Below are 20160 nucleotides of genomic sequence, written 5' to 3'. Positions count from 1 at the left end.
GCGTCCCCCAGCTCCGGCGGTGAAGCCAGGCTGCGTTTTGGGCCTAAACCAGTCGATTTTGGAGGCCGCGGCGGGGTCCCAGCGTGCGCAGCCCCTCGCCGGGGCCGGCCGGTGCCTCGCTCAAAATTCGTGTTCGGCGTCGGCGCCGTAACGGGCACTTTTCATGCTGGTTTGGTTTTATTATTCTGCCAAGAAGCTTGCTTAATTCTTCGCCGTCTTTCTTCTGCGCTGTTGATTTACGCTGTTAGTGTTTTAATTACAGAATTCAGCACTCCTTAAAACGTGAAAAACGGCTCAACTTTCGGAGCGATTACAAGGCAGCAGAGTCGATCAGCCCGTCAGAGATGGGATCAGTAAATCAAACAATTAAAAACTCAGCCGGCGGCGCGGGAGAGTCGTCCCACCCAAAAAGCCTCCCCTCGATGGGAGCTCCGTGGCTCCCGCCCCAGCGGCAGGCTGCGGCCCAGTAACAGGTCTTAGTGGGATGCTGGGAGCAACTGGTGGGAGCGCTGGGAATGCGGCAATGGGCACAGGGCTCCAAAACCACTGCAGGGCCCCCCAAAACCGCAGCCCCCTCCAGTCTGACGCATGGGGACGCCCACAGACGGGACAATGGGTGACGGGGAACCGGAGCCCACTGCCCCCCTTGCCCGGGGGTCTGGCCCCTCCAGGTGATCACCCAGCTGGGGGGTTCCTGCATGGGTAAGGGGTCCCTGGCACGGATCGAGGGGCTCCGACGCTCATGGCCACGCCAGGACACGGGGCGTCACATCCCCGGGGCTGGCGCGGGGTGCGGTGACCCCCCTAAAAGCACCTCCCAGCACAAGATTTTGGGGCAGAGCTGGAAACTGTGGCTCCCCGTCCCCATCACCCCAATCACCCCCACCCCACGCTGACCCCGCTGTCCCCACCGACCCCACCCAAGCATCCCCAAACCAGCGCCGCCAAGGAGCATCCCAGCATCCCAAAACGCCGGGCCTGCCCCGCGGGGGGCTCAGCGGGGTGGGGACAGGGCGAAAGGGACCGAGGAGCTGCAGGGACAGGGACAGGACGGGGTCCCTCGCCCCGCCATCCACCCCCAAGGATTCCTGCGGGGGTTTGGGGTGGTTTTGGGGTTTTGAGCGTGGCTGACGCTCCCTCTCGTGGCAAAGCTCCTCCATTACAGCCCTACTGCAGCCATCGAGCCCCAGCATCTCTCGGGGGGGAGATGCAAACAGCCCGCCCAAACGGCCACGCTCCTCCTCCGCGGCGGTACCCGGAGGGGCTGGGAAAGCTGGGGGCACCGGGTGCTCCCTACATACCCTCCGTTACCCGTGTAACGAGGGCTGGGGGCTGAGACCCCCGCCAACTCATCACAGGAACGGCGCCCGCGATCGTGACGCCGCCCTGTTTGTCCCTCCGCCCGAGCCGTAGCGGCGCTCGCGAGGGGCGGGGCCGAGGCCCGGATGCGGAAGCGGCCGTTCATTTCCGTTGTGTGCCCACAGGTAGCGGCTGTGAGTGCGGGGCAGCGGCGGCGGGGGGGGGGGGGGGTGCGGGATCCGCCGCCATCCGCCGCCGTGCGGGGCTGGGCGGCCCCGGCGCGTGCTGGGGGGAGCGGAGGGGACGCGGGGCGACCGGATGGCGGGCGGAGGGCGCGGGGGAGGCGTTGCGGGGCGGCCGTTGGTGGGTGGGTTTGCGCTGACGCCATCTTGGGTCGTTGCTGCCGCAGGTTGGAGCGCTCTCAGCCCCCGCCGGAGCCATGGTGAGGAGGGGGCGCTTTCGGGGGGGGGGGGCTGCGGAGGGCGGGCGTTGTGTGTCGCCACGCCCCGTGGGGCTGGGGGCCCGGCGGGATTGGGGGGGGGGGTGCTCCCCCGGGGGTGAGGGGGTCCCCGGGTGTGCCTGGCCCCGGGCAGGGTGGGGGTGTCGCCAGCGCCCCGCGGTGCCGGGGGGTGGCAGCGGCGGTTTGGGGCGGGGGCGCGGTGCCGCTGCTCTCCCTGACCTGGCTGCGGGGAGGGGAGGTGCCCCGTGTGCTGAGGCAGCTGCGGCGGGGGGGGGGTTTGAGCTGGGGGGGGGCTCACAGACCCCAGGGCGTGAGCGCTTGGCTGTTCCCCGTGTGCTGAGCCTCTGTTTTACCTTACAGCCTCGCAAGATTGAGGAGATTAAAGATTTTCTGCTGACAGCCAGGAGGAAGGACGCGAAGTGTGAGCGGCGAGGGTGCTCTCTGCGCCGCGGGGAGGAGCGAGGCCGGGCGCTGTGGCGCGGGAGCCGTTCGTCCCCGCCGGTGCCGAGGCTTTGGGCGCAGCGCCCGGGACAGCACCTCGGTGCGCGAGGTTGTTGCCCGCGAGCAAAGCCGCGCTGGGCAGAGGGACGCTGTGACGGCGGCTGGGGTCTGAGACTGGGCTTCCCGCCGGGGCCGGTGCTCCGACACCCGCGCAGCCGTGCTGCTGCTTGAGCCGCAGCTGGGAGCCGTTGGCGAGTTCCCCCGTCTCTGACGCGCCGTAGTCTCTTCGGGGCGTCAGTCGCTGGGGAGCTCTGGCAGAATGACGAGTGAATCATTCTCAAACCTGAGTTTGCTTTTGTTGCGAGTAGAAAACCCGTGGTAATTGGAACACTCATAACGCCGTGTCCCGGCGCTTAACGACGCGTGAAGAGTTTTCCCTCTTCCCCTGCTTGTTTGGATCCAGCTGTCACGGGGAAGAGGCGCTTCCATCCCTCAGATGTTTTGTTCGCTCTCGGTGCGGGCGAGAAGGGATGGCTCCGCGCCGGAATGCCGTGGTAGCTGACGGCGACCCCTTACAAAGCGTTTCCGTGCCTTTCGGCTCGCTCCGGTTTTTGCGGGAGCTCTCTGACGCGGAGCTGCCGGGGCTCTGCGGCGGGGAAGGAGGAACCCAGCACGGTGGCGGAGGGGGGGGGAAGCTGGGGCGCTGACCTGTTCCTTCACCCCGCAGCCGTCAAGATCAAGAAGAACAAGGACAATGTGAAGTTCAAGGTGCGCTGCAGCCGGTACCTGTACACCCTGGTCATCACGGACAAGGAGAAGGCGGAGAAGCTGAAGCAGTCCCTGCCCCCAGGTAACCCCCTGGGTTTGGAGGGGACCGTCCGGTGCTGGGGGGCGGCGAGGGGCCCCCCCTGGAGCTCCCGCTGTGCGCCAGCCTTGTGTCCCCCTCCCCGTTCTGGGTCACTGCTGGGGCCGCTGGGTTTGCTGGCCCCGGAGCCGACGCCGCGGTCGGTTCCTTGCCCGGGTGGAGGCTGCTGTTGCCCCGCTGATTCCCCGGGGTTGGCGTTTGTGGGGGGCTGGCCCCCCGAGCCCCCGCAGGCCTTTCCGTGCCGTAACTCCTCTCTTTCTCCTCCCCAGGTTTGGCCGTGAAGGAGCTGAAATGAGCCCTGCGGGTGTTGGTTTTTCCACCTTTGTTACAATAAATAAATAAAACCCTGAGCTGTTCCCTGTCTCAGCTTCGGCCTTCCCGCGCTGAAACCCTTTGTGTTCCTCTGATGGCTGGGGGGGGCTCAGCCGGGAGCTGCCCCCCTCCCCGGGGGTCGCGTTCCGAGGGCTCAGGAGCCGCGCTGGGTCTGTGCTGCTGGTGGTCTCCTTCCTGGGGGCCCGGCCGGTGTCGGGGTGGGCTTGGGGGGCCGAGCTCTGCTCCTGGGCAAGTCTGTGCTGGGGGGGGCAACCAGCTATAGCAGGGGGGTGTGGGACCCCTACAGCAGGGGGAGGTGGGGTCCCTATAGCAGGGGGGTGTTGGGGTGCAGGGTTCCTATAGGGGATCCCGGTGTTGGGGTGCAGTGCGGCCATAGTGGGGGGGTGCTGGGGTGTGGGGCCCGTAGAGCAGAGGCGGGGCAGAGCAGGACGTCCCTATAGCGGGGAGGCGATGGGGTGGAGGGTCCCTACAGGGGGTCCCTGCGCTGTGTCAGAATGTGGAGCCCCTACAGCGGAGGGGCGCCTATAGTGGGGGACTGTTAGGGTGCAGGGTCCCTATAGAGGATCCGTGTGCTGTGCTGGGGTGCAGAGCCCCCATATTGGGGAGGTATAGGGGTACCGGGCCCCTATAGGGGATCCCCGCCCTGTACGGGGGTACGTAGCTCCCATATTGGGGAGGTATAGGGGTACAGGGCCCGTGTAGGGGATCCCTGCGCTGTACGGGGGTCCGTAGCCCCCATATTGGGGAGGTATAGGGGTACAGGGCCCCTATAGAACATCCCTGCGCTGTTCGCGCTGCGGTGCCCCCGCGGCCACGGCTCCCCGATCCCGTGGGCGCGGCGCGGGGCGGGGCCGCGGGCGGAGGGGCGGGGCCGCGGGCGGAGGGGCGGGGCCGCGGGCGGAGGGGCGGGGCCGCGGGCGGAGGGGCGGGGCCGCGGGCGGAGGGGCGGGGCCGCGGGCGGAGGGGCGGGGCCGCGGGCGGAGGGGCGGGGCCGCGGGCGGAGGGGCGGGGCCGCGGGCGGAGGGGCGGGGCCGGTCTCGCCCCGCAGCGTGGCGGCGCGGCGCCCCCCGCCGCCCCCAGCCCGGCGCGGCCCCGCCATGGCGCCCGCCCGCCCCGAGTACCTGGCGCCGTGGTGGGCGGCCTGGCTGCACCGGTTACCGCACCGCGGCCTGCGCCTGCAGCCCGTCCCCGCCGCCTTCCGACCGCGGGACCCCGACTACCAGCAGGTACCGGCGCCGGGACCCCCCTCACCCCACTCGGGACCCCCCCACCCCACTCGGGACACCCCCCCCCCCACTCCCCCTCCGCGCTGCCCGCGGCGCCATCGCCGCTCTCATCCCGGCGGCGCCAGCTCTGATCTCACGGCCGCACAAAGCTCCCTTCTTCCCCGGGCCCCCCCCCCGCCCCCCTCCCCATTTCAGGGGGGCGAAGGAGGGGTCACCCCACGCCTGGGCGCTCGGCGGTGCCGTGCAGCCGGTTCCTGGCACCCGCCGCAGCCCCCCCCCTCCGCCCCGGCGTCCACGGACCCCCCCGTGACCCCCTAAATGAGGGAGGGAGTGGTGAGGGTGGGGGGGTGCTGCACCCCGGCCTCCGTGCCCCCCGGCTCGACGGCCCCGCGCGGGGATGGGGACGCTCCCTCTGTCCCCGCGTGACCGTCCCGTGGGGCGCTGGACGTGGCCGCATCCTGCTCTGCGCCGGGGGCTCCGCAGCACGTGACGGGCGCGGGTGCTGACCGTCCCCCGCTTTCCTTCCCAGTCGCTGCTGTTCCTGGGCTTGGTGGCCGCCGTCTGCCTCGGCCTCAACCTCCTCTTCCTCACCGTCTACCTGATCTGCCTGTGCTGCTGCAAGAGGGACCGCGAGCCCGACGCCAAGCGACCCCACTCCTGCTGCGTCACCTGGATGGCCGTCACCGCCGGGCTCGTCTGCTGGTGAGGACGGGGACGGGGACCCGGTGCTGTCCCCCCCGTCACCCGGTGCTGTCACCCCCCCGGCCACGAGTCGCTTTAATTAGATCTGTGCAATTAAACACGCTCCATCCCCGCCTCCCTCCGTGCAGCCGCCGACGCCGGGGCAGCCCCGGGGACCGGCCGCGGGCCAGCCCTGTCCCCGTCCCCAGCGCGGCCGTGCCGCTTTCCCGGCTAATCCAAGCGGGAGCGGGGCCGGGTCGCTAATCCCAGCTCCGAGCAGATGGCGGGCGGCAGCGTGACCCAGCTGGCAGGTCCCGCACGCGCCCGGCCTTAATTGCGACCGGAGCAATTAGACGAGGGGACGCTCCTTCGCCCGCCAGCGCTCCGGTGGCTTTCCCAGCCCGTCTCGGGTTTTGGCAGCCCGCGGCTGGGCAGAGCCCCCACCAGCCGGCCCCTGTGCCCCCCGCCAGGCCTGGCCCTGCGGAGGGGACGGGATGGGACACGGCACAACCCGCTCGCCAGACAAAGGGGCTGGTTTTGCCTGGGCGGAGCGCGATGGCTGCCTGCGAGCGTTGTTCGGCGCAGGGAAACGGCACGGCTGCGCTTGGCCCCCCGGGTGCCCCCGCTCCTCCAGCCTCGGGGTGCCAGAGGGTCGCTCTGCAGCTCCCCAGGGGCTTTGGACCCCCAACAGCCGCACCGGGCCTGCGTGCGGCCGTTAAAGGCCTCGCCGCGGCGAACGGGCTGGTGCCCGTCGGTTTTACTGCGTCTGCTGCGGGGAGGGGGGGAGCGCCACGCTCCCAGCGCAGGGCTGCGTCCCTCCTCGGAGGGCTCCAAACTCCAGCTTGGCTTCGCCCGCTGTCACACCGGGCGCCGGGGAGCGCCGGAGAGGCCGCGGTGAGCCCGGCACGGGGCCTGGAGGGGCCATGGCACGGCCACGGTCCAGCCTGTGTCCCCACTCAAAGCGAAGCCCCCCAAATCGTGGTGAGCGTTTCCCTTCCCTCTAACCGGGGGTCCCCTCTCCGCCCGCAGCACGGCCATCGGCATCGGCTTCTACGGGAACAGCGAGACCAACGACGGGGTGTACCAGCTGCTCTACGCCCTGGACCACGCCAACCACACCCTGACCGGCATCGACTCGCTGGTAGGGCCGCGGGGCAGGGTGCCCCCACCTTGACCCCCTCTGTGTCCCCCAGGGTCGCGTCGATCCCCCATGCTGGGTTTGGCTGAAGCACTGGGGGCAGGAGGCATCCAGCCGGAGGGACCCTGGCGTCCTGCACTGCCGGCCGAGCTCTGCCTGCTCCAGCCGAGCCCTCGGGGCGGCCATGCCGTGCCGAGCGCGGGAGGGTGACGTCACCCCGCAGAATGGGGCCTTTGTGGCCGGGAAGGGCCGCGGCAGGGCTGTCCCGAAGGATGGATCCGGGCTGCAGCGTGGGGGAGCTGATGTGGGGCTGGAGAGCATCCCACGGGCAGGGCCCATGGCTCCAGTGGGCGCGGGGCTGGTGGCGGGGCAGCCCCCGGCGTGGCGGGGCCGACGGTCTGGCCGTCCCCAGGTGGCGGGCACCACGCTGCAGATGCAGGTGGGCTTGGAGCAGCACCTGGCGCGGCTGAACGAGCTCCTGGCCGCGCGGGGGGACTACCTGCAGACCCTCAAGTTCATGCAGCAGCTGGCCGGCAGCATCGTCCTGCAGCTCGCGGGGCTGCCCGTCTGGCGGGGCCCCAGCGCCGACCTCACCGCGCTGGCCGCCCACGTCGCCTACGTGGAGTATTACCGGTGAGCGGGGTCACGGCGCTGGGCTGCCCGAGCGTTTCCCGGCGGGGCCGGGGAGGCGAGCGCGCGTGACGGAGCCTTCCTCTGCGCCCAGGTGGTTGTCTTACCTCCTCTTCTTCATCCTCGTCCTCACCGTCTGCCTCCTGGCCTGCCTGGGGCTGGCCAAGCGCTCCCGCTGCCTCCTCACCACGTGAGTACCCGCGGCCGGGCGCGGCGGTGCCAGAGCCGCCGCGGGGGGCAGAGCCGGACCCCGCGGCGTGCTCACCCCTCTCCTTGCAGGATGCTGTGCTGCGGGCTGCTGACGCTCATCCTCAGCTGGGCCTCCGTGGCCGTGGACACGGCGGCGGCGGTGGTGAGCGGGGCGGGGAGGGGCAGAGCCGAGGGCACCCGTCCCGTCCTTCCCATCCCCGACGATGTCCCTCTCATCCCTGCAGGGCGCCAGCGATTTCTGCGTGGCCCCGGACAAGTTCATCATGAACCAGACGGAGAGCGACATCAGCGCGGGTGAGGGCTGGCCGCAGGGTGCGGGGGGCAGGACGCCAGGGCTCCCGGGGGTCCGGCGTTCTCCGCTGCCGCTCTGCCCGCCGGGACGCTCACCACGACACCTGCCGTTTGCTTTGCAGAGGTGGTTCGCTACTACCTGTACTGCGACCAGAGCCTGAGCAGCCCCTTCCAGCAGGTACGGGGGAGCCCTGCGCTCCGCTTGGCGCTGCCCGGGGCCGGGGGTGTCCCCGGGGGGGGGCCGGGCCGCTCTGTGACCGCTCCCCACTCCCCCCTCGCAGGCTCTCACCGTCTTCCAGCGCTCGCTCACCACCATGCAGATCCAGATCCAGGGCCTGATACAGTTTGCGCTGCCGCTCTTCCCGACAGCCGAGGTACGGGGTGGGGGGATCCGGGACCCCGCTCTCTGCTCCCCGTCCTGCCCAGCGCTGCCCTGACCCCCCCCTTCTCCCGCAGAAAGACCTTCTGGGGGTCCAGCAGCTCCTCAACTCCTCGGAGACCAGCCTGCACCAGCTCACGGCCATGCTGGACTGCCGGGGGCTGCACAAGGTGAGGGGGGACCGGGACAGGGGTCTGCGGCTCCTGGGGTCACCCCCGCAGCGTCGCCAGCACTGCCCTGTCCCGTCTCCCACTGCAGGACTACCTGGACGCCCTGATCGGCATCTGCTACGACGGGGTGGAGGGTTTGCTCTACCTGTTCCTCTTCTCCCTGCTGGTGGCCGCCTCCTTCTCCGCCATCATCTGCGCCATGCCGCGCGCCTGGAAGCACTTCGCTGGCCGGTGGGTCTGCCTGCGCCGGGGGCACGGGGCTGCCTGCGTGGCACAGGCTGGGCGCGGGGGGGGAAACCGCCTTCGGGGCCCGGGAGGGGTGAGCGCTGGCGCCTTGTCCCTGCAGGGACCGGGACTACGATGACATGGACGAGGAAGACCCCTTCAACCCGCAGGCGCGTCGCATCGCCACCCACAACCCGGCGCGGGGGCAGCTGCGCAGTTTCTGCAGCTACAGCAGCAGCCTGGGCAGCCAGAGCAGCCTGCACCCCCCCGCGCAGACCATCTCCAACGCCCCCGTCTCTGAGTACATGTGAGATGTGACCCTCCCTTCCCCGGGTCCCCCCGCCTCGGGGATGGAGCACGGCCTCACGTCGGGGACACGGGACAACGGCGGGGGTCTTGCCGCGCCCCCCGCTCTGACGCGCTCCCCCCTCGCAGGAACCAAGCCGTGCTCTTCGGTGGAAACCCGCGCTACGAGAACGTCCCCCTGATCGGCAGGGGCTCTCCTCCTCCCACGGTACGGTGGATGGGCGAGGCCAAGTCCTTTTTGTGACACCCTGCGGGCTGGGGGGGGGGGGGGGGGTTAGCCGGGCGACGAGGACCCCTCTGTTTGCCAGAAAGCCGCCCAGCCGTGGGGAGGGGTGAGCTTGCCCCCTCCTCCCGCCCTTGCAGAGGACGCGCGTCCCTGCTGCCCGCCTCACCACCCTGGTTCCGGGCCGGCCCGCGGAGCCCGCGGGGAGAGGTCGCCAGCCGCGTGCTCGGAGGAGACCGAAATAGTCTCCCTGTCAGTTCCTCTTCTCCGCTTTATTTATTCATTCTGACTTTCAAAGGACGCTTGTCACAGTCGCCCCTGCGTGTTTACATTTCCCTGCTGTTTGTTTAAACCCTCTCTGTCTGTTAATGCTTGCTTTATTTTATTTTTTTTTTTTTTCCTTTTTTTTTTTTTTTTGCATCAATTATTTTGGAGCTAAGTTGCCCATCAAGAGTAAGTTCAGCCGCTTCCTCCTCCCTCCTCCTCCTCCTGGGGCAGCAGCTGGCTTCCCGTCCTCGGTGCTTCCCCCCATCCCCTTTCCCGGGGGGCTGCTTTGCTTTCGGGAAGAGCGCAGGGGGCTCGGGAGGGACGGGGCTGCGTTTTGTCCCCAGCGCGGCCCAGGTACAAGAGGATTTGGCAGCTCCCGTGCCTTGGGAACTGGTCCCCATCCCCTTCTCGGCGCAGTTTTTCCCTTTCTGACAGCATTTAATCTGTTCCCGTGCCTCCGTCCAAACCGGTAATGGCCCCCTCCCCGCCGCGGGTACGGCAGCGGCACGGCGCTGGGGCCGGGGACGCCGTCCTCGCCTCCTCCGGGATGATTTTTGCCGTCAGGTGAAAGCGTGGAGCCGCGCCAGCACGAGAGGCCATAAATCCGATTGCGCAGACCTGGCAGCTGGAGAGCCTCTTCCCGGGGGGGGTGGGATTAATTTGAACACTTCTCCCCGCCCTGAATGGTCTAATTTAACCGGGATTCAGATCCCTGAGGATGGACTTTCGCGGTCCGAAATAACAAACTCGGAATAATCTTCCTTAATGCCTGGCTGGGATCGCCCTCCCTCCCGCGAAACGCTGAAGACATTTAATTCTGCAGCGCTGGCGGGGCGGGGGGCGGTTTGGGCTCAGCACCGGGCGGTGCGACCCCCTCCTGCGGGGTTCAGCCTGCGGCAATGGCCGGCACAGGCGCCCGGCGAGCCCCGGCACGCCCGGGGTCAGGTTTGTGTGTGGACAGGGGAGACTGGGGGGCAAAACCCAGCTCAGGCGCCGCAGGGACCCGGCCCGAGCCTGGCTGCTCCCGCCCGCGTCAGGGCTAAAACCCGTCCGGCTCCGCCAGCGCCTGCGGTGCCACCGTCCCTGCTCCGGTGCAGGGAGGGCAGCTCGAGCCCCTGGCTGGCAGCTTGGTGCGAGGCCGCGACCAGGGGTCTGGCCCCCGTACCCGCGGCAGCCCGGCAGATTAATTGGGGATTAATCCAAATGAGAAGCAATCTTCTCTCTCCATCCTCGCGCTTTCTCTGGTGGCTCAGCGGCACGTGGCGGCGCAGGGGTCCGGTGGGAGGTGGCTGGCGGGGGCGCGCCGTGACTTTGGGGGTGCGCTGACCCCCGCGTCTTCTCTCCGCAGTACTCCCCGAGCATGCGAGCCACCTACCTGTCCGTCACCGATGAGCACGTCCGGCACCACGGCACCGACTTCCCAGCCTAAGGCGCTCGCCCCGAGCAGCTCGCGGGAGGAGAGAGCGCCGCCGGAGTTTCTGTGACGGAAACCAAAGACACCTGGAAAAGGAGCGGTAGGAAGCCCGGCGCCGGCGGCCGGAGGACGAGCGCCAGCAGTGGGGAGCCCCGTGCCCCCCCCGTGCGCTCTCCGCACCCTCCTCTCCCCCTCGCTCGGTCTCAAGTCTTCCTGCCGTAGCGCTGACAGCGGCTCCGGGGCTCCACGCCGGCCGGCAGCGGGGCAGCGCCGTAGCCGGGCTCCCGGTGTGCCGGGAAGACCGGAGATGCTTCACGCCCCGGCGTTGGCTTCTCCTTTCCCTTCCCGTCTGCGCCGGCTCGGGGATGTTTTATGCCACGGAAGGGAGCCTTCTCCGGCTCCCTCTGCCCGGAGTGCAAAGCCTGGGCCCCCGGGCTGCCCCCCAGCGCCAGCCCCTCGGGGAGGGGTGCGGGGCAGCGGCTCCTTCGCTCCCGTAGCAATGCAGTACCAACCACTAGTGACCCCAGCCCCTTCCCAGCGCCACCCCCTCGCTGCTCCCCTCTGCCACGCTCCCGCTCCGCACGGGCAGAGCTGGCTCCCCGTGCCCCCCTCGCTGCCCCCCAGCCGGAGCCGCCCCGGGTTCAGAGGCTGTAGAATTAGGGACGTTTTGGCCTTGCTGGTTTTCCTTTGCTTTGCTTCTAGGTTTGGTGAGTTCTCTGCAGGGCGGAGGCGCGGTTCGACTCGCTGCCTCTGTCCCCGCGTGATTTTACTGCGGTGCATGTTGGTAGCGGGTTTTTTGGCTGGTTTTAGGCTCTTTTTCGTGATTCGGCTCCCCGGCAGGTGGGCAGCGTGGGCTGGGGCAGGCTCCCCTCCTTCTGCAGGACGGCCCTGGGGTAACCCCGAATCCCCTGGGAAGAGGGTTAGGGACTACTCCGGCATCCCTGGGGCAGGATGCGGCCCCAGGAAGGGAGGGCACGGCACTGCCACCCTGCCTGGCTTGCCCGGCGTTGCCAGGGCTTCAGGCTAAGCAGGTCTGGGGCCCGAGGAGCCAGGGGGAACCAACTCAAGCTGAACCGGATCCTTTGCGGCTGCCGGTTCGGCACGGGTTGTCCCAGGAACCTCGGGAGGATGTGAGCAAAGGCCCCTTCCCCACGGCAGCCCCTCACTCGCCGTGGGCAGGGAGAGCCCCTGCTGCGTCCCACTGACTGGGGAGGGACCCAGACCTCCCAGCGCACAGGGTGCGGACAGGGTGAGGGGTGTTCCCCTGCCCATTCCCCCTCTGGTCCCTTTCCCCCAGCTCGGGGTGAGTTCAGCCCGTAACCGCGTGCGGCACCGCGGCCGAGGCTGGGTTTGCTCCAGGGCTCTTCCTCGCTACGAAGGCCGTACCCGTGCTGCGGGCAGGCAAGGGCTTTCCCTGCCTGATTGCAATTAGCAGCTGCCTCCCGTGCTGCTGGTGGTGGTCATCCTCCCCGCTTTGGCTAACAGCGCTGTGGCCAGGCGGCCCCGCGGGGTGGCCAGGCTGTCCCCCTTGGGCGAGCGGGGGTCTTACTTGATAGCAGTGACTCACTGTGTCTTTTAAAGATAACTTGTACAAACCCTAACGCCGCCTGTCCGCCCTGCGTGTGACTAGCATTACTTGCTGTTGGAAACTTCCAAGGGATTTTTATTTCTCCTTTTTTTGGCTTTTAATGTTTCGATGTAACGGTACCGGTAGAAGAGCTGTTTTTAAGCGCATGTGGACTAACCTCATCTGGGCTCCTCTGGGAGCTGGAGTCCGGCCTCGTTTGTATGTGCCCTCTGGGGAAAAGACAATAAACACTTGTACTAAATTATCTCTTCCTGGTGGGTTTCTCCGGGCTGCCCTGCATCTGCCGGCCCTGCTCCGGGCGCTCTGCCTGTCCCGCTGTGCCGACTCTGCCGTTTGGGAATCTCCGTGCCTCGCTGCAAGCGCTGGTGCCAGCATTTCTTTGCAGTTAAAACAGGTTTAATTTGGCTTAAATCCCACGGCTGCAGCTCGGAGCAGTTTGGGGTGGCGGGAGCCATTTCAGACGTGTCGGTGCTGGGGGGGGACGCGGGCTCTGGGGGTGCACGCGTGGACGCGTGCCCCCGGTGCGAAGGGTGGGTCGGCTGCTGCTGGGGCGGGAAGGCGGCAGTGCGGCCCCGGGGTGGCGAGAGCTGCGTCTCCTGCTCCGTTCCCAGCCGGTGTCACGTCGGAGCGAGCTGCAGCGTGCGGTTTGGAGCGAGCATGGGTGTGGGGGGAGCAGTGTCACCCCCCTTACACCAGCCCCTGGGCTGCTGGTGGGCGCCGGATTTGGGGGCACCCAGGCCTCTGGGGCCCTGCAGCCCCAGCGTGGGGCTGGCGGCAGGGACACGGCGGCTCTCCCGTGTACCCAGCCTGCTCCCGCAGAATGGCACAGCCCCCCCCGGCCGAGGGGTGCGGCAGGAGGGGCCGGGGGCGCAGAGAGGGTGGCCCCGCCATGGGCTGGGTACCCACCCCCAGGGCCAAGGCGCAGGCCCGCCCCGCACCGACGGGGCCCAGCCCCGTTTCCGCCCCACGGAGCCGGGGTGCGAGTCTGGACCCTGGCAGCAGAGCCGCCCTCCCGTTTGGGGACCCCCGTACCCCGCGCTAACGGCACCCCTCCTCGCTTTACCCTCCCAACATGGCGGCGGGGGGCGCCCGCCACGTGACACCGCCGTTTTGACCTCCCCAGCATGGCGGCGAGCGTCACGTGATCACTCTCCGGCGTTGCCAGGCAACGGCCGACGCCGTCCTACCAGCGGCTCCCAGCGAGGCCTCGCCGGGGGAGACCGGGCCGCACCCGGGCCCTGGGGCGGAGGCGGGGGTGGCCCCGACCCCTCCCTGAGCTCCCCGATCGCTTTCGGGGCACCCCGCGGGGCGGGGGGCTGCGGGGGCGCCCACCGCCGCCATGGAGCTCATGTACGTGTACACGCGGAAGCGCCGCGAGTTCGGCCGGCCCTGCAGCTTCTCCGACCGGCCGGCCAAGGTGGAGGTGGACATCCCGCCCGACCCCAGCATGGCCGGCGCCTTCGTCCTGAGGAACCCCGTGGACAGCGCCGTCCAGCACACCAGCGACATGTCGGAGCACGAGGTGAGGGCTCCCCGCCAGCCGCCGAGGCCCTCCCGGCGCCGTGCGACGCACAAATGGGGTGTTTTGCACCTTTTCAGCTCCAACTCTTGCTCTTTTTTTTTTCCTCCATGCCGCCCCCCAGGTCAACACCGAGCGGGTGGAGGTGGAATCCCGCGGCGTCAACCACGTAGAGGGTGGCTGGCCCAAAGACGTCAACCCGCAGGAGGTGGAACAAACCGCCCGCTTCCGTAAGAAAGTGGAGAAAGACGAAAACTACGTCAACACCGTCGTGCACCTCGGCACTGTAAGGCCCTGTCCGCGCCCCCGCCTCACCTCCCACTCCCAGAGCCCCCTTGCCCGCCCGCTGCCGCTTCCCGCACCAGGGCGGCTCCCCAGAGCTACGGCCTCTGCCTGTGCTTTCCCCGCAGCTGATGGAGCACTGCATCAAGCAGAACAACGCCATCAACATCTACGAGGAGTACTTCGGAGAGGAGGAGATGGAGGAGGTGGAAGACGAGCCCCCCTCTGCAAAAACCATCAATGTCATCAGGTAGCACAGCGCTTCAGACAGGACCTTTTCTTTTTTTTTATCTTTTATGCCTCGAAGATTATTTTCAAATGTCAGGGGCTGTTAGGTCATTTCTAGAAGTCAGATCCAGTAACGTAATTGGGTTCTTAGAAACGCATAACTGGAAAGGCTTTATTAAATCATCAACTCTTCTCCCCCCGCCCAGCTCCCGAGAGAATGGTTTCCTGCGCTCAATGCTCAAGGGCTGCAGCTGGTTTTAATTGCGATTCCCACAGTTTCCTTCGGGAGACAGTCATCCCAGGGCGTGACAAAGCTGTTAGCAAACTAACGTCTGTCTTTGATGTCCTCTTATCAAAAAGGGATCCAAACGTCACCAAGAGGACGGCCACGCACCTCTCCTGGCACCCTGACATGTGCAGGAAAGTGGCAGTGGCTTATTCCAGCCTGGAGTTTCAGCAGAACGTGAAAGACATGAGCTTTGACTCGTACATCTGGGATCTTGGTAAGGGGAAGGGCAAACTCAGCAGCCGGTAATGCTGCCGCTGCGGAAGCACTCTGTGTCTTCAAAGCATTTAAGGAAACCTCAGAGCGCTCCGGAGGGGGTGAACGGGGGCTCGGTTTCTGCTTTGCCCACAGATCAATGCAGAAAAGGGGAGAAATGGGACCGGAAAGCTGGCCAACAGGTGGGAAATAACCGCTAAAATCCCACTACATGACTTCATCAGCTCCAGCTGTGTGACCACAACAGGCAGCTGAGCCACGCTCCTTACGTGGTTCTCGTCTTTACGTGGCTCACTTGTGCCTGAGTCCCAAAGAAAGAGGCAGCACAAGCCCAGGCTGAGAATGGCCCTGTTCTGTCATAGACTCTCTCAGACCTGTCGTGTTTTGGGGTGAAAGACACAAAGAAGAGGGGTCAGGGTACCAGGGGTCTGCCCCCAGGCTGGCAGGCAAGGACAGGTCAGCTCTCAGCCCTGGGTAAGGTGAGGCTTCCCGGTGACACAGCCACGCACCCGGCGCGGCTGGGCAAGCGCCGGCGCGGCTGGGAGCCAGGCGTGGGACGCGGTACCAGGGAGCTGGTGTGGAGGCGGGGATGCTCGCCCTCCGGCCTGCTCTTACGCTTTGCTCCTTACTCACCCCTTCTCGGCAGAAAACCCCAGCAAGCCAGAGCTCGTTCTCAAGCCGTCGTCCCGTCTCGTGAGCCTGGAGTACAACCCCAAGGACTCGCACGTCCTGCTGGGGGGATGCTACAATGGGCAGATGGGTAAGGAAGATGGATCAGGCCTGAGACCGTGCTAACGAGGGCCTGGCTTTGTCTTAATTCAGCAAGAGCCTGCTCCCAGCACTGCACACACAAAGGAGGTAACATCATTAGCGCCAGGAATATCCCTGGCGTGGCCTGAAGCCCCGGGGCTTGGCGTGCGGAGGACAGGCATGTGCTCACCTGAGCAGGTACGCGGGGAGCAGAAGACACCGTGCCTGGGAGCCCTTTGCCAGCACGCGGGGCGCTGAGGCGGCTGCGGCCGCGGCGAGAGGCCGGCAGGGATTGCTGGATCAGAGGGCTGAGCAGGATGCGCGTTGCGCTCCCGCCTCGCCCGCGGCCCCGTGTCTTTGCGTGGCAAAAGCCCAGAGGAGTTGCTGTGTTTCATGCAGTGAATGGTTCTTGTAATGTTGTTTCAAGTGCTTGGGAAGGGGGCCGCCTTTGCCAGCTTCGTTTACGGCTCTGTTATTTCCTCAGCCGCACAAGCCCTTTGATTTAATTGCTCTCATTTGGGTGTTTTCCTTGCCGTTCGCAGCAGAATTGGATCTGACAGGCCATGCGTTACGGGGCTGCTGCTGCACGTTCCGCAGGCGACGGAGGGCAGGGATCTCTCCCTGTCCCTCGCAGCGCTCCCCGGGCACGTGGCACGAGCCCAGCGGAGCACACTCCGTCACGTCCAATTGCCTAATTAGAAGTGAGCAGGCGGCAGCGCGTGCGGCTGGGTGCCACCACGGCCCGGCTGCCGGACCTTTGCTGAGCCACGGCCGGTCCCACGCTGTGGCTTGCCGTCTGCCGCGTGTCAGAAGCGGAGATGGGGAAGGACGGCTGCTGCGGTCTGCGGGGGACCTGCCTTCGTTAGCCAGCGCCCTTCGGGGAGCACAGCCAGGGCCAGGTCACGCGGGCTGGGTTTTAGCAGCGTCGAGTGTAAGAGCCGCTGTTTGGAGTTGACGGGGGGCTGGGGGCTGCTTAGACCACACCGCATCCCCTTGTGCGGAGCAGGGGGGGAGCCGGGGGGATTTATTGCCTCTGAGGATTATAGTGCATCTGCCACGGAGAGGCGATCGCTGAAGAACTGCGGCAGCTGTTTAATACGTTGCTTGGCACTCGGAGAAGGCGCAAACAGCATCGCCGCTCGGAGCGGGCGTCCCCGCGAGCGATCACAGTGGCAGGCTCCCAGCCTACCTGGTTGTTCTGGGGCTGGGAGGTGTGGGGGGAGCCCCCGGTGAGCTTTGCTCCCCATTCTGGCTTGGGCGGGGGGGCAGCGTCTCCTCGGGAAACGCGTGGCAAGCACAGGAGCAGGGCGAGGGAGCGGGTGCAGATCCTGACAGCTCCTTTTCCTTCCCAGCTTACTGGGACACCAGGAAAGGGGGGCTGCCCGTGGAGGTGTCCACTGTGGAGGTCAGCCACCGGGACCCCGTGTACGGAGCCATCTGGCTGCAGTCCAAAACGGGCACCGAGTGCTTCTCGGCCTCCACTGACGGGCAGGTACAGGGCAGGGGCAAGGAAGGGCTGAGTCCTGTCGGGGGCTGACAGCCCAAAAAAGCTTCCCCTGCCTGCGCCGTCCCTCGCCAGCCATGGCGGCATGGGAACCAGGTCCCCAGGCCAGCAGCGTGAGCTGGCATGGGGCAGCTGCCCGGTTCCAGGGCACTCGGCTCCCCCGCACCCCCGGCTGAGCCTGGAGCAGCCCCAGCCCTGCAGCCGCCTCCCGCTGCTTGTGCCTTTCAGGTCCTGTGGTGGGACATCCGCAAGCTGTCCGAGCCCACCGAGGCGCTGGTCTTGGACATCACCCGGAAAGGGCTCCTGGAGAACGCGCTGGGTGCCATCACGCTGGAGTTTGAGCCCACCATGGTGAGCCTCCCCGCCCTGCTGTCAGGAAAACACCACCAGTGCCCTAACCTGGGCAGGACCCTGAGCCAAGCCGAACCGAGCCGGGCCGGCAGCACCCAGTCACCCCACGGGGTGGGCTCCAGAGGCACCGGCACAAAATCTGGCGCCCAGAGTGACCCAGAGCACCGTGCTGCAGCTTGCAGCCTGTTCTCACCCATCTTTAGGATTCAGGAGTTGGTGTGCTCCCAAAACACAGGGTTGTGTTGGCACTTCAGTCTTTAAATCCCCCAGATTGTGGCGGGTCCCAGGGCTCCGGCCTTCCCAGGCACTGGCTGCAGCAGGCTCCCCCCTGCCCCGCTGCCCCTGGCCCCGTGGAGTCCCCAGCCCGCTGACGGCTGCTCTTTCCTGCTCCCGCTCTCAGCCCACCAAGTTCATGGTGGGCACGGAGCAGGGCATCGTCATCGCCTGCAACCGCAAGGCCAAGACACCCCCCGAAAAAATCGCCAGCACCTACAGTGGCCACCACGGACCTGTCTACGCGCTGACCAGGAACCCTTTCTACCCCAAAGTCTTCCTGACGGTTGGCGACTGGACTGCTCGGATCTGGTCGGAGGAGATCAAGGAATCGTCAATTATGTGGACCAAGTAGGTGCCGGTGTGTGTTTGCCTTGCAAAAAAAAAACCTTTCTTTTTGTGGAAGAGTGCACTCGGGGCAGGTGACGAGCAGGGTCTGGTGCTGCACAGGCGGTAGCTATGGGGCCAGGGGGATGGAGACCCCCAGCCCATCCCCGCTGTGTCGGGTCTGCCGGCAGGAACCACCTCTCCTACCTGACGGACGGGTGTTGGAGCACCGTGAGGCCGGCCGTCTTCTTCACCACCAGATCGGATGGGACCCTGGACGTCTGGGATTTCCTCTTCAAGCAGAAGGACCCCTCCCTCAGCCTGAAGGTTGGTTCCTGTGGAATTCCCACGTGGAATTGCCTCTGCCAGCTCATCCTGCCTGATGTGACGGTGGGGCGTCTCGTCGGGGCTAAGTGCCGCCACGCGCCCGTCCTCCTCCCTCCCCAGGTCTGCAACGAGCCCCTCTCCAGCCTGCGTGTGCAGGACAATGGGCGCGTCGTCGGCTGCGGCTCGAAGCTGGGCACCGTCACCCTGCTGGAAATCTCCTCCGGGTTCTGCACGCTCCAGAGGAACGAGAAGGCCCTGGCCACCGCCGTACGTGTGCCTTGAGCCACCAGCCACTGGGCCAGCTCACACAGCAGAGCCCTCGGTGCTGCCAGCAGGACGAGCCCCGTGCTGTCCCGGGGGGTCTCCTGCTCACCCTGCGCCCCTCGCCCTAGATGTTCGAGCGGGAGACAAAGCGGGAGAAGATCCTGGAGTCTCGGCAGCGGGAGCTGCGGCTGAAGGAGCGCGCCCGGTCGGAGGGCCAGGGGATGGAGCTGAAGGAGAGGCCAGCGGAAAGTCCGCAGGAGGTGCTGGACGGGACCCGCAGGGAGTTCTTCGAGGCCATCGAAGCAGAGCTGCGGAGGAGGGGGCTGGCAAAGCCCCAGCGCCTGCCTGCCAAGGTACCGGGGCCGGGACGAGCCAACGGCCGCAGCGGGGGCTCCCTGCTGCGGGCCGGGGATAGGGGTCAGCCTCTGCTTTTAAGGGTGAAGACCGTGAGGGAGAGGAGGCGTTGGCGCAGGGGGAAGAGAGCCAGCTGCCCTAGGACAAGGAAGAGGAGGATGCTGCCGAGGTCAGCGCGCTCCGGCTCCGCGTGCCTTTCCCCTCCTTGCTCGGGTTGCGGTTCTGCGGCTCATGTGGGGTCAAGGCTGCTGTCCCCGAGCAGGGCTGAGCTCGTGGGGTCTCTGCCTCCGTGGGGTGGCAAGCAGAGGGCCCCCACAGCTCCCCGACCCCACACCTGCTCCCTCCGCAGCAGCCGTAGCCGAGGCAGGGCCAGTGGGTGGCACAGAAACCCTCCGTTGGTCGCAGATGCTCCCTGGCCCTCTGCCCTCTTGATTTTTTTTCTTCTGAGTGAATAAACAGGAGCTTTCCACGCCACGTTTCCTGTTTTGTCGCAGCGGGGTTGAGCGGAGGGTGGGAAAGTCACGTCCTCTCGCTCTCCATCTCCTCTCCTCGGGCCAGGTCGCAGATGAAAGCTGGCTGCCGACCGCGGCAGCGGGACGTCCCACAGTGTGTCACCAGCCTGAGGAGCAGGGCAGAGCAGGGCAGCTGGCGGTGGCAGCGGGGTCCCAGCTGCGGCACCGTGCCCCTTCCCGCTGGGAGGGTGATGCTGAGCAGAGCCCCGCACCCTCGACCTGCTGATTTCCCCGCAAGAGCAGCCTGCGGTGCCTGGGCCAGGGTTATCAGCACTGGGTAAACACGGCACAGCCGGTATCGCCGAGCAGCCGCCCCGCTGCTCACCCATGCGTCAATTATTAACGAGCTGCGGGTTGCGCTGGCCCCACAGCACAGCTGTCGGCGGAGGGATGGGGCCGGGGCTCGGGCAGCATCCAGCGTGCCGGGCTGGAGGTGAGCCCTCCCGGCAGGACCCTTCCCCAGGCTCCGCTCGGGGTGCAGAGGTGGGATGTGAGCTGAACGCTGCCGTGCCCCAGCACAGCCAGCTCCCGGGCTGGGAAGCGCTTCCCGAGGGACAGAAGGGAGCCGGGCACCAGCCTTGCAGCTTGGCCAAGCGCCTCGTTAAGGGCCAGCTCGAATTGTCCCAATAACGAGGGGTGGAAAGGCGTTTCGCTGAGCTGCGCCCTGGCTGTGCCCCGGGCGGGACAGGCGCCTTGCCACCCGGCTCACAGCACCTCGACCGTGCCACGGGTGAGAGGGCACGGAGCGTGGTCGGAGCCGCACGTGGTGCCGGCCCAGGGCGTGCCCCTGCCTGGGGTCCCGCAGGCGATGGGCGCCAGGA

The 20160-nt window shown here is 67.2% G+C and overlaps 3 protein-coding genes across 3 annotated transcripts; all 3 read left to right on the top strand.

Annotated features, from left to right (window-relative positions):
* Positions 1 to 1358: 1358 nt before the first annotated feature.
* Positions 1359 to 3421, top strand: RPL38 (ribosomal protein L38). Its single transcript, XM_086762510.1, has 5 exons — positions 1359 to 1493; positions 1709 to 1741; positions 2120 to 2180; positions 2928 to 3050; positions 3335 to 3421. Exons 1-5 carry the CDS (start codon positions 1446 to 1448, stop codon positions 3358 to 3360), a joined length of 291 nt encoding a protein of 96 aa, XP_086618636.1. The 5' UTR covers positions 1359 to 1445; the 3' UTR covers positions 3361 to 3421.
* A 1016-nt stretch (positions 3422 to 4437) lies between these two features.
* TTYH2 (tweety family member 2) lies at positions 4438 to 12390 on the top strand. The gene is made up of 14 exons (XM_086762522.1): positions 4438 to 4624; positions 5154 to 5326; positions 6335 to 6446; positions 6856 to 7076; positions 7168 to 7263; positions 7353 to 7425; positions 7508 to 7577; positions 7697 to 7752; positions 7856 to 7948; positions 8031 to 8123; positions 8212 to 8354; positions 8470 to 8655; positions 8784 to 8862; positions 10493 to 12390. The coding sequence occupies exons 1-14, from the start codon at positions 4496 to 4498 to the stop codon at positions 10571 to 10573; spliced, it is 1605 nt and encodes a 534-aa protein (XP_086618648.1). The 5' UTR covers positions 4438 to 4495; the 3' UTR covers positions 10574 to 12390.
* Positions 12391 to 13352: 962 nt separating this feature from the next.
* Positions 13353 to 19301, top strand: DNAI2 (dynein axonemal intermediate chain 2). The gene is made up of 12 exons (XM_086762271.1): positions 13353 to 13668; positions 13790 to 13951; positions 14076 to 14197; positions 14536 to 14678; positions 15324 to 15437; positions 16780 to 16919; positions 17160 to 17282; positions 17683 to 17906; positions 18074 to 18209; positions 18330 to 18476; positions 18602 to 18826; positions 18910 to 19301. Exons 1-12 carry the CDS (start codon positions 13486 to 13488, stop codon positions 18967 to 18969), a joined length of 1779 nt encoding a protein of 592 aa, XP_086618397.1. The 5' UTR covers positions 13353 to 13485; the 3' UTR covers positions 18970 to 19301.
* The last annotated feature ends 859 nt before the right edge of the window (positions 19302 to 20160 follow it).

Source organism: Chlamydotis macqueenii, chromosome 18 (genome assembly GCF_036417535.1).
Source record: "Chlamydotis macqueenii isolate bChlMac1 chromosome 18, bChlMac1.mat, whole genome shotgun sequence".
Taxonomy (NCBI): domain Eukaryota; kingdom Metazoa; phylum Chordata; class Aves; order Otidiformes; family Otididae; genus Chlamydotis; species Chlamydotis macqueenii.
This window is presented reverse-complemented; position numbering and strand designations above follow the sequence as displayed.